Source organism: Emydura macquarii, unplaced genomic scaffold, assembly GCF_026122565.2.
Source record: "Emydura macquarii macquarii isolate MOO-44397 ecotype Brisbane River unplaced genomic scaffold, CSIRO-AGI_Emac_v2 contig_1451, whole genome shotgun sequence".
In the NCBI taxonomy this organism is placed as follows: domain Eukaryota; kingdom Metazoa; phylum Chordata; order Testudines; family Chelidae; genus Emydura; species Emydura macquarii.
Window position 1 is genome coordinate 16,120,692 of NW_027131588.1, and position 15,799 is coordinate 16,136,490.

Genomic DNA, 15,799 nt, shown 5'->3' on the forward strand with positions numbered 1-15,799 from the left:
TCACAGGTTTTTTTTAAAAATATTATTTAATACTTTTTCCCATATATGCCTTTCATCCATAGCTCTCAAATGACTTTACAGAGCTTGGAAGTGATCATTATCGCCCGTTACACAGATGGGGAAACTGAGGCACAGATCATATAAATGACATGCCAAACTCACACCAGAGGTCAATGGCAGAGCTAAGAATAGAACTCAGGCTTCCTGGCTTCCAGTCCAGTACTCTGTCCATTGGATCAGTAAGTAGCTCAAGGCAGCTAGGTATGTTTTTGACATTTTGTCTGTGATGAAACGTACATATAAAAGAAAAATCACAGAAGTCCCCTGGCTGATTCTTTTTATGGGCTCCTAAATGTTGTTTTCACAGGAGAGAGAGTATACGGATGAACTTGATTTCAGAACTTGACCAAACAAAGGGTAATAAACACACAGGAATTTTAGGCTAACAAAGAAAACATTCCCTGGAATGAAAGTATTAAGAAAGGTTCAATAACAAGAAGAGCACTGTGATCATCATACAGTGGGAGAAGACAGGCAACCCATACAACTATAGCCATCATTTTGAAAGAAGATTGTGGTGCAAAGTCTATTGCTCGATTTTCAAGGTACAACTTGTAAAGGTTGCACAGCTTTTCTGAACGTGAGTGTCAATTTAAGTGCTCCTTATATGACGATGAAAACATTTTGTCTGCTTAAAAGAGACGAACACACAGTTAATTGCAGTTTCCATGATGGGAGTTACCCCCAGCTGTTGTGAAACTTACCACACACATTATCTTATGATAATTCCAATTCAATGGACCACAACATTATTATGGTGATTCCTCTGACTAGGGGACATCATCGCTTATTGGCGAATACAAAATAAAACCTTGTGTAAATTGTTACTTCGTCCATTAGCAGTGATGCAGCACTTTCTAGAGGGATATTCAATACATTCCTTATATATTTTTCTTTAAAATAGCGCTAACGTAAAAATTATCCAGTTTGGTTTCAATTCTCCCTATTCCCTCATCATATTATCAAGCGTATGTGTGGATTCCTAGGGCCAAACTCTGTCACAAGCACAGGGAGCATATAATACTGTGCATGGTGGACCTCTCTACATATCTAGAGAAATCCATTACTGCGTTAAACACTTTTAAGACAGTAGGAGCTATGCTCCATGCATCTGAGCAGCCATGGTAAAGGTGTCCTGTATCCCGACTGACTTTATGTAGTGGGACATTCCTATTTTATAGCTGAAAGGGAGGTGGGGGAGGCTGCTCGTACTTGCTCAGGCTACATGGGACCCCTTGAGGAGGTAGTTAGTGGCTCTGCAGCTGCCCGCTGCCTTCCAAGTTCACCTTTCTGTCCAGTGCCCAGGAGGTGAGCAAGACATCTGTCTGAAGCAGGAATTCCTTGTAATGCCTATGGCTATTTGACGTGAAAAAGCAGGACTGCGTCATGTATCTACTCGGTGCCCTTGTGAATTGCTAGGTTAGTGTGCCTGCCAAGGGGACCTGATGTAGAGTGCACTTCACTGCTTCTCCAAGCACGACTAAGCGCAGTGTGGGCCTCCATATTTGCTAGTTAACTCTTGCTCCTGAGGGCAACACACATTAGCAGACTGGCATGGGTTTGAGTTCCCCAAATCTCTCCTGAGGTTACAGTGCACGGGCCATCACTTTAACCTGCCATATCACTCAGTGCTCCGTCCAGAGTTATGAAGGGAGCATGACCTGCTGCTTGCGCCATGACTGGATGGGTGGAATATGAGGCCCCTGCATCAGCTTCCTCACCTTGTGCATAAGTGAAGCAGGTGCCTGGGTTGGAGTTAGCTCTGAGCATTTAAAGCAGGATGTGAACAGAGCATTGGTTTGTATTCTTTGTTGCTTTTTAATTGGCCGATTGGTTTGAGCATCTCCACAGGCATCACTAGTGATAATACATGACAGGTAGCATGTTACGGTCGTTTGTGTTGCCCCCATTTTGGGATCTCCGAGACTAGTGTTTCTAAAGTCTCATTTAAATAGTTATTAACTGAACCTTAAATCCAAGATACAGAGACGTTAAGATGATTATGAGAAGAACCCCAGGGTTACTGAGCAGGAGCTTGCTTGTTTTTGGCTGTGATTTCAGGGAGGAAGTATCATCTGGGGCGAGGGCACGGGAGTCAGAACTTCAGGGTTCCATTCCTGGTTCTGCCACTGACTTGGTGTCTGACATTGGGCAAGTCACGTAACCACTCCGAAACACTCATGCTGCTAGTGAGTCAACACTTCAGCGCTCAGTAATGTAAAAGTCGCTGTCGTTTTCGAATGATGTGTCTGTTTCAGCTGTGAGGCCGTTCATATTGTTTAATGCAGACTAGGGGGTGTGATTTTCCAAGTCCTTCCTGTGCAGAACACCCAACTGAAGTCAATGGGAGTTGCACCTATGGAAGGCTTGAGGACTGGTCCTAGCACCTATATCTGAAGCTTGCAGGACTCAGAGGCAGATAGGGGCTTCTGCACTTTTGGAATAAGGTCTCTAGAAATACACATAAGTACCGACTTGTCCGCATTAAAAAGAGGTGCAAGATGCATCGCTTTGTCCAGATGTCCACTCTTGATGAACAATGATTTCCTAGGCATTTAGGGTCAGTGTTTGAAACGAGTTCAGAACACTCAGAAGATTGTCATCAATGACCATTTAAAACACTGGTTGGAAGGAAGGAACTATTCTCCCACTGCTCATCTGTGTTAGAAAGTTAATGGATGTGCTTATATCCTTAAGTATTGCAGCACGTTTTTGGGAGCTTATTCTCATCGTTACATATTCTTTTATTCCCTTGAAATTGATTTCGGGATGTCACACCTGGGACCCTTTCATTAGTTAGCTCTTACTCACAGAAGCAGTGCCAATGATCGGATTAAAACTACTTCTGTGAGTAAATGTACATTGATATAAGCAAGTATTCCACAATCGGACCCTTTATAAGCAGACCCTTGCTGAAATGTATTACCATGGGAAAAGCAGAACAAGAGAACTTTGCTAATCTTTGCTTTTGTTAGGGTGCTGGCATATGAAATGCCTACTCTTAGAGGGAATATAGTAATATACTTCCAAAAAGTGTTGAAAAATAAACCAACACTTGACTAATTTTTGTCTTTGCAGTACTTATCAAACAGCAAAAACCAAAACTTATTAACATGGTTGGAAACTGGTTGATAGTGAAGTGCTGAAAGTACAACGGTACTTGAAGACGAGAGCCTGTATTAATGTAAGTACACTTTCTGTACAAGTTTAATTACAATGTAACCTGCTTTATTGTTTCATAAGAATAAAATACCAGAATACATCTTAATGAGTACGGTTTCTGCCTATTAAATGTTCTTTAAAACAGGGCTATAAAGTCTGTTATTTTTTAAAAAAATGTTCTCAACAACCTGTAAACATGTAATAAAACAACGCTTCCGCTAAGTGATCTTTGACTGCATGTGCGGCTTGCTCGGTCCTTTAGACTGTTGCTGTGCATGGAGTCCAGTTAGCAAAGAAATACATAAACAGGCCTAGCTTTTGGATCAGAGGCTTTTTCTTTTCCACGTTTTTGACACACACTGGCAAGTGGGAAGTATCAATCTGTGTCGAAGGTGGGTCAGATTTAGCACCGGGATGTGCTTTCTGAGTGCCTCGCAAAGAGGGGTGGAACCAAAAATGAAGCATTCCCATTTGCAGATGGCACTTTTAGCGACAAACTCGCTGCATGAAACAATTAGAACGCCAATGGACCATCTTTCATTATCACTAATCTGTGATGGCAAGGATGTATCGTGCTGCCTGTTGGCATTAGTACACGGAGCATATGGTTTTGAATAGAACGATATTGAAAGTATACGTGAAAACAATGTCTAGGATCTTGCTCATACATTGTTCCATTTTAGAAATGCACCAAAGCTGAAATTCTGTAACCTCAGCCTAAAACACAAAGGCACGTAACATCTTTTTTTGCCCCCTAAAGAGTTAAGCATTATGCTGAAATAAACAGCTTCTTTCTGTTCTGTAAGGTTTTACGCACATACTATGTGCGTGTGTGTCATTCATCTCGATGGAAGATGTGTGGGTGAAGGTAAGGTGCTATTATCGTGGCCTAGATTCCATAGACGTACATCAGCGGAGACGGAGAGAGAATCAAACTGAATGCTTCCATTAAAAAGAAATCTGCCAAGTGTACAATGCTACTTTTTAGGACTCACAAGGTATATAATATAAATAAATGACTCTGAAATTGCTCGCTGCTGCTCAAAGAACCTTGACTTATTCACTGAATAAAGATCATATGGTATTTCCTTCCATTTAAACTGTATCTGGGCACCAGTCCCATTAGGGTTAATATACATATAAAAAAGAAGTTTGTGTCTCCTGGATTGGCTAATAGAATACAATGCTCCTTGAGACTTACCAGCTACCCTGCTTGATCCGTCCCGCCCAGGAACTGCCTCTGCTGTCCGAGAATAGAGGGCTGGGAGTTCGGGGATCTGGGAGTAAATGTAATTTACTGCATCTGGTGTCAGAGAACAAGAAATACAGTTAGATAGTGTTATGAGCCCTAGAAGCTTCATTGCTTAGACAGCAGAGTGTTAATTTATCAACCCAAACAATAGACATCAGAGCTTAGTACGGGATAATCGGATCAAAGTAAACAAAGTGCAAAGTCACTGTTGTGTGTTTGGTGTTCAGTAGACTAGCTGAGGTAGGAGGGAACATGTCCAGATGACTCAAACTTTGTGTCAGTTGCACACATCAAACTATTTGTCAGGAGCTTCTGGACTTTATCAGGTCAATGATCACAACAAATGAATGAACCCAGTGTAATGGGTAGAATAAATGGTGTTTTAATGAGAAATACTCATATAAAATGAGGTTCAAAAACTCTGGAGGTAACCGAGTGATCAAATGGCATGACAGGCCAGCCCCTTTACATCAGTTATTTGGCATACTACTTTTGTGTTTTATAGGTTGGTGAGCTGACATTTGGCTTTTGGCTTTGGTTTCTAAAGCTGAAGTTTAACCTGTACAGGGAACAATATGTATAGCCATACTGTAGTGAGGCCCCCACGGATCTCGATTACAGAGCAGAGAATGAGGTCTTTATTGCTGTCTCCAGTCAGAACTGCTCCTCCCTCACAGCCTGTGATAGCCTTATCTGAGGCACTGTGCATTAAAACTCCCCACTGATATGTAATTTACAGAGAATGTTTCCTGGGAGCCCCAGATTTTCAGTCTCACTTTGTATGACATTAGGAGGAGCATTGCCAGCAGATCGAGGGAAGTGATTATTCCCCTCTATTCGGCATTGGTGAGGGCACATTTAGAGTATTGTGTCCAGTTTTGGAACCCCCCACTACAAAAAGGATGTGGACAAGTTGGAGAGAGTCCAGCGGAGGGCAACAAAGATGATTAGGGGGCTGGAGCTCATGACTTATGAGGAGAGGCTGAAGGAACTAGGCTTGTTTAGTCTGCAGAAGAGAAGAATGAGGAAGTATTTGATAGCAGCCTTTGACTACCTGAAAGGGGGCTCCAGGGAGGATGGAGCGAGGCTGTTCTCAATGGTAGTAGATGACAGAACTAGGAGCAATGGTCTCAAGTTGCAGTGGGGGAAGTCTTGGTTGGATATTAGGATAAACTTGTTCACTAGGAGGGTGGTGAAGCACCGGAATGGGTTACCTAGGGAAGTGGTGGAATCTCCATCTTTAGAGGTTTTTAAGCTGTGACTTGACAAAGCCCTGGCTGGGATGATTTAGCTGAGGTTAGTCCTGCTTTGAGCAGGGGGTCGGACTAGATGACCTCCTGAGGTCCTTTCAACCCCTACTCTTCTATGACTATGGCAAGGTGTTTGGTGCTGCATGTTTCATAATAACTTCTTAATCCTGGTTTATTCCAATCAGGATGGGCCACCTCGCTCTGTACTTTGTGGAACTTCTCACCTTCTCTGGTGACAAGTTCTATCAATCTGAGGTACTTAAATAGCCCTTCCTTACAGTAGTATCTGAGCGCCTCACAGTCTTTAATGTATGTATACTCACACCACCCCTGGGAGCTAGGAGAGTGATGTTATCCCCATTTTATAGATGAGACAATGACACAGAGAGACAGAGACACTAAGTGACTTGGGCATGGTCAGACAGGAAGTCTGTGGCAGAATAGGGAAATGAAATCAGGTCTGCTGAGCCCCAGGCTAGCATCGTAATCACTGGACCATGCTTCTGAGGGAAGCTCATGAGCAAGACAAGACATAATTTCTTCATCACCCTGATAGGTTTTAGCAAAATTCTAATATTCACCAAATATTATGATAAATAAGAGTCTCTTTATTTTCTGTTCCCTCAAAACACAAATCTTCAGTGGGCAAACGTAAGGGTCAATAAACGGACTTTTTGTTTTAAATGCATAGTATCTTCCGAAAGCTTTTTTGTTTTGCTGCAGTAAGGCCTGAGAGAAACAATTATTTAGGACACAGCTCACTGAGCAATGGACAGGAACAGCTGCTATGCCTTTTACAAGGTTTCTTGCCTTTGGTGAGACACTGGCATGAGTCCTTTGTGCAGTTATGCCAGGAAATGGCATCAGCAAGTTTCTGAAATCTGTTTTCCACACACAGAACTGGCTCTTTTTACATGCCAGAACATGAAGAGGTTTGTTCTGGAAGTGTTGGAAAGCCAATAAATAGTTGTTCATCCAGACTGTGGAAGGTATGGGTGGAACAGAAAATTGAGTAGCAGGACATCTGGGTTGTAATTTTGTCTCTGACACTAAATCCTCTATGCCCGTGAGCAAGTCACTTCCTTTCTTTGCTTTGATTTCTCAATCTTTAAAATGGGAATAATAATTATCCCAATGATCGGATGCTATGAGCTAGGTTTACAACGTTTATATTATATGGAAGGGATATCAAATACTGTGCCTTAGGGCTTAAGCCAATCTCTAACTATCAAAGACCAGGATGAGACGTAATGGGGGAGGGAGATTTATCCCACCTCTGCTACTGTGGGATTCCTACTCCTTCCTCTGAAGCAGATGGTGCTGGTCACCATCAAAGACAGACCATAGAAATTGCCAGTGTAGATGCGACCCACGTTGCTAAAACAAACGGAAGATGAAAAGAACTACGCTGTTGTTATATAATCCCATCTTTGCTGCCACCTTGCCACATCCCTTAACCTCTCTCTACATAGCATTTCACTTAGCATCTTTAAAATGGACACAACCGACCTACCTTGCCAGGGTGTGCTGAGGTTTGGTTAATGTTTGTTCAGATAAAAATGGAAAAACGTGGGGAAAAATAAGTGGAAAAAATATGAATCAATTTGTTTCTTTAAGTGGATGGGAATACTTTGCTTTCTGCTTTTGGTGTGTTAAGACTATTTAAAATATTCTTAAAATTGGTTCCCTGGCATTTTGAGTTACTTACAATAGATTGCCATAATCCTAAAGTAGATTTTCCAGAATATCGAATGAATGCTTAGGAAAACATATAAGGGCACATTTCTAAATAGCTCAGGGCAGATATGCAAGCGCTCAGTACCCAGAAATAGGGCCAGGCTTGCAAAAGAGCTCAGCACCCACGAAGGCACATAAATTAGGCTAGATTTACAAAAATGCTCAGTAGCCTGCAGCTCCTATGGCGATACCTGTGACTAGATGTTCAAATGAGCTCCTCACCCAACACAGGGAGCTCTTTTGAAAATCTGGCTTCTGATTTTGGTGCCTAAATGGGGGCAGAGCTCTTCTGAAAATTATGGCCCTAGGGACCAAATTCTGTTCACAGTTATACCAGTGCAACCCTCTAGAATGCCGTGGAGCAGAGCTAGTACACACAGATACTTCTACAGCAATTCCATGCAGCTACACTGGATTATTTACACATATGTAAGGGAGATCAGAATCTGGTCCACAGGGTGTAGATTAATTAAAAAAAAAAAAAAAAAAAAAACCCTATAACTGAAAAGCAATAAGCAGTAGGGGTTAGTTAAAGACAACAAAAATCCACACTCTGCTTTTTTGAAGATCTGTGTGTCTATCTTGTTAATTTGGTTATAGATCTCTGACTGTGAACAAGGGAGAGGAAACAATAATAAAGTCTGCCCTATCTTTTCCAAGCGCCTCCATATGAAGAACAAAGTATGGGTTGGGTTTCTAGAACTGTTGTTTTGCCAGACAAACTCTGATTCTTGTTTAATCCCCATACAGGTTTGTGGCTAAGTCTATTAAAGATTTGCAGGCTATGTTCACTGTTAATGAAACTCCTCTGAAGCCAACAGAATTATGCCAGCAATGAATTTGACCAGTGTGTTTCCTTGTCTCGCATGTCCACTCTAGTAGCATCTTCTCAATCATTCCTTTTATTAACCGTAACTTGCAAAACTCATAGTGTCACTGTAATTGTGTTCACTGTTCTATTGGCTAAACCAACACGTTGCAATGAGCTTACTAAAAACATGTATGGCCAAGAGATACCAGGGTCAAGTTCATCCCTGATGTAGCTCCAGTGGCGTCCAAGGAGTCACACCAGCTCTGCACATGGTTTATACTTTGTAACTACTCTCTATAATCATAGCCTAATTGAGAGTGATGGTATCACAGTATACATACAGCCCGGCACAACACTATGTCTCTAGTGTCTATTGCAGCATTGTGCAGTGGTAGTTGATGCATTTTGTAGCACTTCTCATGCCATGTTTAAATGAAAGGCTTGTCAGCTCTTTGTCTGTGATGTGCCGCCAGGGCACTGATATGCCACGAGCGGCCAGTAGTGTGACACAATGTAAAAGTCAGCATGTCCCCAGCCTAGTCATTTCCCTTCTGCTTTTTCTCACATGGTGATCTGAAGCAGTCAGTCAAAGTGCAGTTACACTGTGGAAAGTGACAACGTGGGAGTCTCAATGACTTAGAGTTCAAAAATGGTCATTTACAAATAAAAAGTTGACTTTTTTCCAACTTCCAGAACCACACATTCAAGCTGGGTTCTCTTGGATTCATGCATCACCAGTAACAAAAAGTCTGCAGGTAGAACTTGCTTAACTATTCAGCTGATGTGAGAGTCAGAATAGAACCCAGCTCATGCTGCCACAATCATATTGACTCTCGCATGCTACCAGGAGTAAAAAGTAGTCAAACTACATTTTTTTTTTTTTAAATCAACCAAGACAGTACGTGTGCCTCCAAATACAACAGGGATCGAACTGGTGAGCTGAATAAGAATGAGTCATTTTTATACAGTCACTTCTCTGACCATAACCACAGTTGAATTAAAAGGAAGACCATCAACAGCCAGTGTCACAGACAGAAAAAAAAAATGGACAGTGTGTAAGAGTACAGAGTAATTTATTCTCTGGTTTATGGGTTCTGCTGCCTGGGGCATGGGGCACTTGCCTGGATCCTCCATGCATATCTCACTTAATCAATGTTCTGCCTGTTCATGGGCCTCAGGCATTAGTGCACTCTAGTCCCTCTTTTCGTGGCCTGTGGTACATAGTAGTTTTGTCGCTGGAGGGCTGTAATACTTTTGTCTAATTTCAGTTGGGTTTAGTATGCAGGTGCTGGGTGTGTTGGTGGTCTGTACTATACAGGAGGTCAGACTAGATGATCTGGTGGTCTCTTCTGGCCTTAAACTCTAGGATTCCATGACTCCAAGTCCTTCCTGGAGTGGCAGCAATTGACTCAAGGGTCATGAATGCTAGACAGTGCACTTGGATCTATGCTTCAGAAGGCTGTTTTTCCCTTGTCTATTACTCGTTTCCTTGAACTTTCCTCTGAGGGATCTGGTAGTGGTGACAGTCAGAGAGATGGTTGGTCTGCAGCAGTGCAGCTCTTTCTATTTCCTCTGAAAGAGGTTTAAAAAGTGACATAACGAGACAGCTCCCTGTTGGCTACATACCTATTTCTTCCTACTGAGATCAGCTATAATTGATGCTTGCTAATTTGCCTCCAGTTCAGACCGTCTCAGACAGCAGAAAGAAAAAAAAGGGCTATTAATTTTTTCCCAAACACTGATTTTTGGTCAAACCATGCCCCCCGCTCATCAGTGTGGTGGGCTTGCAACATGTGCTTTCTCTGGAAGAGCAGAACACATGAGGCTCAATGCTTCATTCATGGTCTCATGTATAGGAAGACCTGGTCCATGCCGTGGAGACTTTCTAATCTAATGACAAGTAACAGATGAAGGGTGAGAGGCAGTGATGCAACATACAAATGAAGCGGTTATGATGATGATAGGCACACATCTCACTAGCTGTATATTTGCTCTGATTATCTATTTAAATTGTAAAAGCTTTGTTTTAGTTTGCATTAGTATGGAAGTTCCTGTCAACCCCTCAGAAATCCTACCTCTTCCTAACTTGTGAGGAAAGTCAGCTTCCAGATGCAGGTAAACTTTAAAAAGAGAAATGAAGTCACTTCTGGATACCACTAGTGGGGATGTTGTGACCACCCCAGAAAATACCCTGGCTGTTGTTTTATAACTTGGGCTGCCTACACTGAGACACGTAGGGCTCTATGTACATTTATAAAGCTTTCAGCTAACTCACAAACCTAAATGCAAAGTTCAGCATTCAGGCACTTTGTGTGCAATTGGGACACTGAGTCCATAAATAGTTATTACAGTGTACACATCCATCAAAGCAATCTTTTCTATCACACAGAGAATATACTTAATCTGGGAAGTAATCTAAATTTAATCCACACAAATTATTAATTTAAATGAAAAATAATTCCCATTGTGTGTGCCTGTTCATGGGAGCACACCACACCAGGGGGAGTGCCTCTAGGGCACGGGAAAGGAATTTGCAGCATGTGGTAGCATGTGGCAGAGAGGTCAAGGACACAAATTGTATGATGCCCTTTTGGCTGCGTAAACTATTGCTGGCTTTCCTTTCCCTGACATGCAGATGGTGTCGGTTGGGAATGTTTGAAGGGAGCACAGGCACTGTGGTCTAGTGGTTGGAGATGCAGTCAAAGGCCAGGAACAGCGCCAAAGGTCAGAGCCGGAATCAGAGGCCAGGAGTCAGGAAGCGAGCAGGGGAAGAGGGGAGCAGAACAGTGCAAAGCTGGGGACAAGGCAGGCCCAAGAGAGATTGCAGTTGCGGGTATAAACATTGAGCAGCAGCTGGCCTAGCGCTGCTGCTGGGCCTAAAAGCAGGTCTGGTGACGGCTCTCGGTCAGTCAGGTGGTTTGGGCAATCAGGGTGTTGAGTGGCAAGGCAGCTAAGGGGCCCCAGGCTCAGCTGCAGGCCCTGATTCCTGACACCAGGCATTTGACAGAAACTTGCCTTGTTTCCTCTCCGCTTGCCTGCCTGCTCACCTGCCGCCCCCACCTCTCCTATTCCTCAGCAGCCCAGGCAGATTGCGAAGTGGTCTGTCAGGGAGCCTGTGCTCCCAGACTGCCTGGGCAGCTGGCTCGCTGAGTCTCCCGGCAGGTGGCTCCCTAAGGAGTTGAGCAATGGGCGGCCCACGGAGCATGCCAAAAAACTCCATTTAGGTTCTCCCGCCACAGAATGTACCAGTCTCCCTCTCCCATGAAAATGCATTTTTGACCCTTTGTCCCAATTCAGGATGGCAGTTTCCAAAGCGTTAAAACTTTACACAGGAGGGAGCTGGTTTTGCAGCCAGCTCGACACGCATACGCTTTGTGACCTGCGACACTGCAAGTCTCCTGACGTTCTCTGGAGGCCCAGCCTCTTGCTGCCAGGGAGCGTGACTTAGTCAAGAGGCTAGTATATGAATTACGGACAATTTGGCCATTGGGAGCTGGGGGGTATTTCTGTTACATGTTAATGTGATGTAGGTCAGAATATCCATTGGCAGCATGGGCTTCCTGATGCACCTTCGCTGTGCTTCAGATATGTTGTTTCCAGTCAATGAAATGGTAAAGGAGGATGCAGATGGAAAAGCAATTCTAGGAGGAGATTTGAATGGCAAAATGAAAGGCTTATTAGACACAGAAAATGTGTAGTGGAGAAAGTGTGGTAGGGGACACTGGTCACATTGGGCTTGGGTGGAACAGAGTGCAGAGAAAAAGCTCTCTCATACCTCTGTCAGCAGCAAAGAAACCCAATCCAGTCCACTTCAGCAGGGCCTGTGTAAAGCCCACTGCCCTAATTACACACAGATACACATCAGGTTGTCTTTTTTGCACACTTTAAAAAAAAAAAATCTTGGAATGAAGATCATGTAGAGTTTGTAGGTTTCTCTGTAAGAATCATCATTCTTGAGTCTCACAGGAGTTTGTGCTACCCAAAATAAAGATTTTCTACAGAAAAATACTCTGGAAATGTTGGACATAAAGATCAGGAGCCATATTTAAAGTTAATGGAGTTTTTCTGGGATACCCCGCTGTAGCAGAGGAGAAGTTGTCTCCCAATGAGTTTTACACAAATGCATTGCAAAGCATAGTGGATGCCACAGTAATGCCAAAGCAAAAAACCCAACAACTTCTAACAAAGCATAAACATGCCATAAATAACCCTGTACCACTTTGCAACAGATTGTTATAGATATCTATAGTTTTTAACTGGCAAGGAGTAATAAATAGTGGTGTAGAGGCACTTACCACCATCCTGGTGTGAGAAGCTCTGTAAAGACAAAAATATGGGGATCAGTCAAGCCTTCACGTGTGAAGTTTCCAAGTCTTTACTCTAGAACTCTCTTCTGTTTGCTGTGTGCCTCCTTGAGACTTGTAAAAGGGGAGAGGACTACTGAGCTCTAAGGCTGCGTCTATACACCAGTAGCAGCAGTGTGTAAGGAAAGTGTACACGCTGCAGCGAAAAGCAGGCTGTGTCGTGCGACAAATTGCCCACTCTGCTATGGTGGCTCACGTGCTTGCTCATGTGGTGGGTCAGGGCACCCCCTGTTGCTGCTGTCTCTGGACATCAGTGCCTCTGTAATGCACAGTGAGGGGGAAGGGACCTGGGTCCACCCTATACTCTGGGCCACAGCCCAGGGGCCTTATGAATAGCAGCTATGTGCCGCTGACATTGTTTGCAGCTGAACTTCTTCCCCCTCTTTTCTCCTGTACCTTGCTCTTGGTCTCATTCCTCTGGTTCAGCACAACACTCCTCCCACGCTACTGCCAGCTCTTCCTCACCCCAGTCTGGCTGGAGCCCCAGTTTTTATCAGGACTCTAGCTGGGCCTTAATTGGCCTCAGGTGCTCCTAATTAACCTGTATTAACCCTCAGTCTGCAGGGAACAAGGCCCGGAACATTCTGAGGCCTATATATCTCCCTTCTGTGACCCTCCTGCTTTCCCTATGTTTGACCCTGTGACCCCCACACCCGTTCCTGTGCTTTCATTCGTTGTCCCACGGAATCAGTTGCATCCCGGGTCCAGTGACTCCTCCCCTTAGGCTGAGGGAGGGGCCTTTAGCCTTTCCCGGTACACAGCTAGGACGACCCTCCTGCTGCTGTCTGGCCCGGCTGTCTCACAGTACATCCTGCAGTGTGTAGCTACGTGTGTCAGTGAAAGGCTCTTGCAGGGGAGAGGCAGCAGGGAAAGCCTCAGCCTTTCCTAAGCTGCCTCCTCCCCTGCCAGAGCGTCTCCACACTGTGTAGACGAGGAGATATGGCTGGGGCGGGTAGAGAGTCATGCAGAGCACGTACTCACAGACATAGTCGCACCCTTCAGGTATGTCTGTACTCGCCTGTGCAGCTACACTGCTATTTACACCCATGCTGGCGGGCTGTGTGTAGACATACTCTGCACACTGCCAACAGAAGTGGGCAGTGAAGCTGTACTTTAAGGGTAGCTAGGTGGTGAGAGAAGAGAGGTACTTCGTGTCATTGATATGACAACCCCTGCTGGTCAAGGTAGGAAGCAGCATTCAAAAGGGTGGAATGTGGTCTGGATCCTAGCTGGGCCAGGGGATGCCACAGTGGGGTGAGCCCACTGCAGGGAAGAACACACACACACAGCTAATACTAGGAGAGATTGTCTATGCCGAGGTGCACTTCTGGGACAGGCTGAGAGAGACATCTCTTCCCACCCAGACTTTTTATCATCCAGCTGATGTCTCCTTAAGTATGGCTGCAGGATTCCTGTACTTCCACTCCAGTGAAATGGAGAGATTCCCCCCCCCATCCTCAAACATAATCTGGGCCACAGCCTAGGGGCCTTATGAATAGCAGCTATGTGCCACTGACATTGTTTGCAGCTGAACTTCTTCCCCCTCTTTTCTCCTGTACCTTGCTCTTGGTCTCATTCCTCTGGTTCAGCACAACACTCCTCCCACGCTACTGCCAGCTCTTCCTCACCCCAATCTGGCTGGAGCCCCGGTTTTTATCAGGACTCTAGCTGGGCCTTAACCGGCCTCAGGTGCTCCTAATTAACCTGTATTAACCCTCAGTCTGCAGGGAACAAGGCCCGGAACATTCTGAGGCCTATATATCCCCAAACATCAATGGCACTTCCGAAAAAAGCGTAGGAAGTCCAGCACTCTCTGAGTAGCAAAATAAGCAGCCCTAGATTGGTGGGTTTGGAAGCTCTGGAGTTCTTTTGATCTTGCTCAGTCTATTTCTTGCTATACTCTCCACAGCTATTTCCCCTTGTGCATAGCACATTACACTGCATATGCTGCTTTAAATCAGTATTAAGCCGTGACTTCACTCGCTCTGAGTCTGTATTTTTCATACCTTTTGAAAGTCCTCAAAGGATTTCTCTGTCTCCTTTAGTTTCTCCAAGATGATTTGCTCTTTGGCAGCTATCTGAGATTCTTCACTTTCTAGCTTCTCTATTTCTTGTTCCAGCCTGGAAGACATGGAAGACCCCCCGCATCATTTATTTCAGTGGCACACGAGATGTCTGACGGCAGCATCCCAATAGTAAGTGAGCACTGGATTCCTAGCTGCGAAGGTATTAATTAGGATCTTAAATGTGGCATAGAGCATTTGTGGTATAGAAAGGTCTATGTCAAAAAGATGGGACTTTTGACTGATAAATTAAACCACACATTTTCTGAGAAAAGTCTAACATCCCCCCATGTCCTGCTCCATTTCTTGGGCACACAGTTTTGGCCTTTATTTCTTTTCTTGCAGGGATACAAGACAGACATCCTGGCTGAGAACGCATTACATAGGAGAGCCAGTCAGTCACTTACCAAAGAGCATTCTTTAGAACAGTCCTAACTCAACAAGTAGGTTAAAACGGACGTCGGCAGAGCCAGTGTACTAGACACAAGATGGCTAGTTCCTGTCCTTTCTTTCCCCTGGCAATACTCAGTTATCCCTCACAGATAAAGATATTTGAATTCCTTTTATCTCTGTGGCCTGATGAATTTACATTGCGAAGATGGGAGCACACATATTCAGGTTTTTTGCAAAGTCAATAGTTCTGAAGCACTCAGTATTACATATTCTGTAATACTGTTTTCTGCTAGCCAAATGATTCTAGGCGGCTCGGTAGATAGGGAAAAGAATGCGCGTCTAACAAAGCCAGAAAATTGCAGTGGGAGAATTAACTCTATTGCCTTTTTAAACAAGCCAGAACTAGTCAATCTATTATCCCACTGAAGTCAATGGAGTAAGATGCTACTCAAGTATGAGTAAGGGTATCTAAATGTGGCCCATAGTAATGTGAGGTGGTGTTAAGTGCATTAGTTCCTGGACACCACCTCAGATCTTGGAGGAAGAGGTTTGTCATAGTTGATTCAAGCCAGAAGAGAAAGTTTGTTTCAACCACAATAAAAGCTCTCTCTGCCTTTACTTTGATTTTTTTATTGCTTACTGGGCTGTTTGCGGTCTCATTTCATTCTGTGATGTCCTCCCCTCCGCTCCTCATTCTCTCCCAGAGT

At 44.1% G+C, this 15,799-nt stretch overlaps 1 protein-coding gene across 5 annotated transcripts in view; it reads right to left on the bottom strand.

The window, feature by feature from the left end:
• The window catches only part of PALM2AKAP2 (PALM2 and AKAP2 fusion), a 394,465-nt gene that overhangs the window by 191,107 nt on the left and 187,559 nt on the right, over positions 1–15,799 (bottom strand). For all 5 annotated transcript variants that reach the window (XM_067553247.1, XM_067553252.1, XM_067553245.1 and 2 more), the window contains exons 4-6: positions 14,643–14,757; positions 12,568–12,589; positions 4,424–4,525 (exon numbers count right to left, since the gene is read on the bottom strand). In XM_067553247.1, coding sequence (XP_067409348.1) covers positions 4,424–4,525; positions 12,568–12,589; positions 14,643–14,757 — 239 coding nt within the window. The remainder of the gene's footprint in view (positions 1–4,423; positions 4,526–12,567; positions 12,590–14,642; positions 14,758–15,799) is intronic.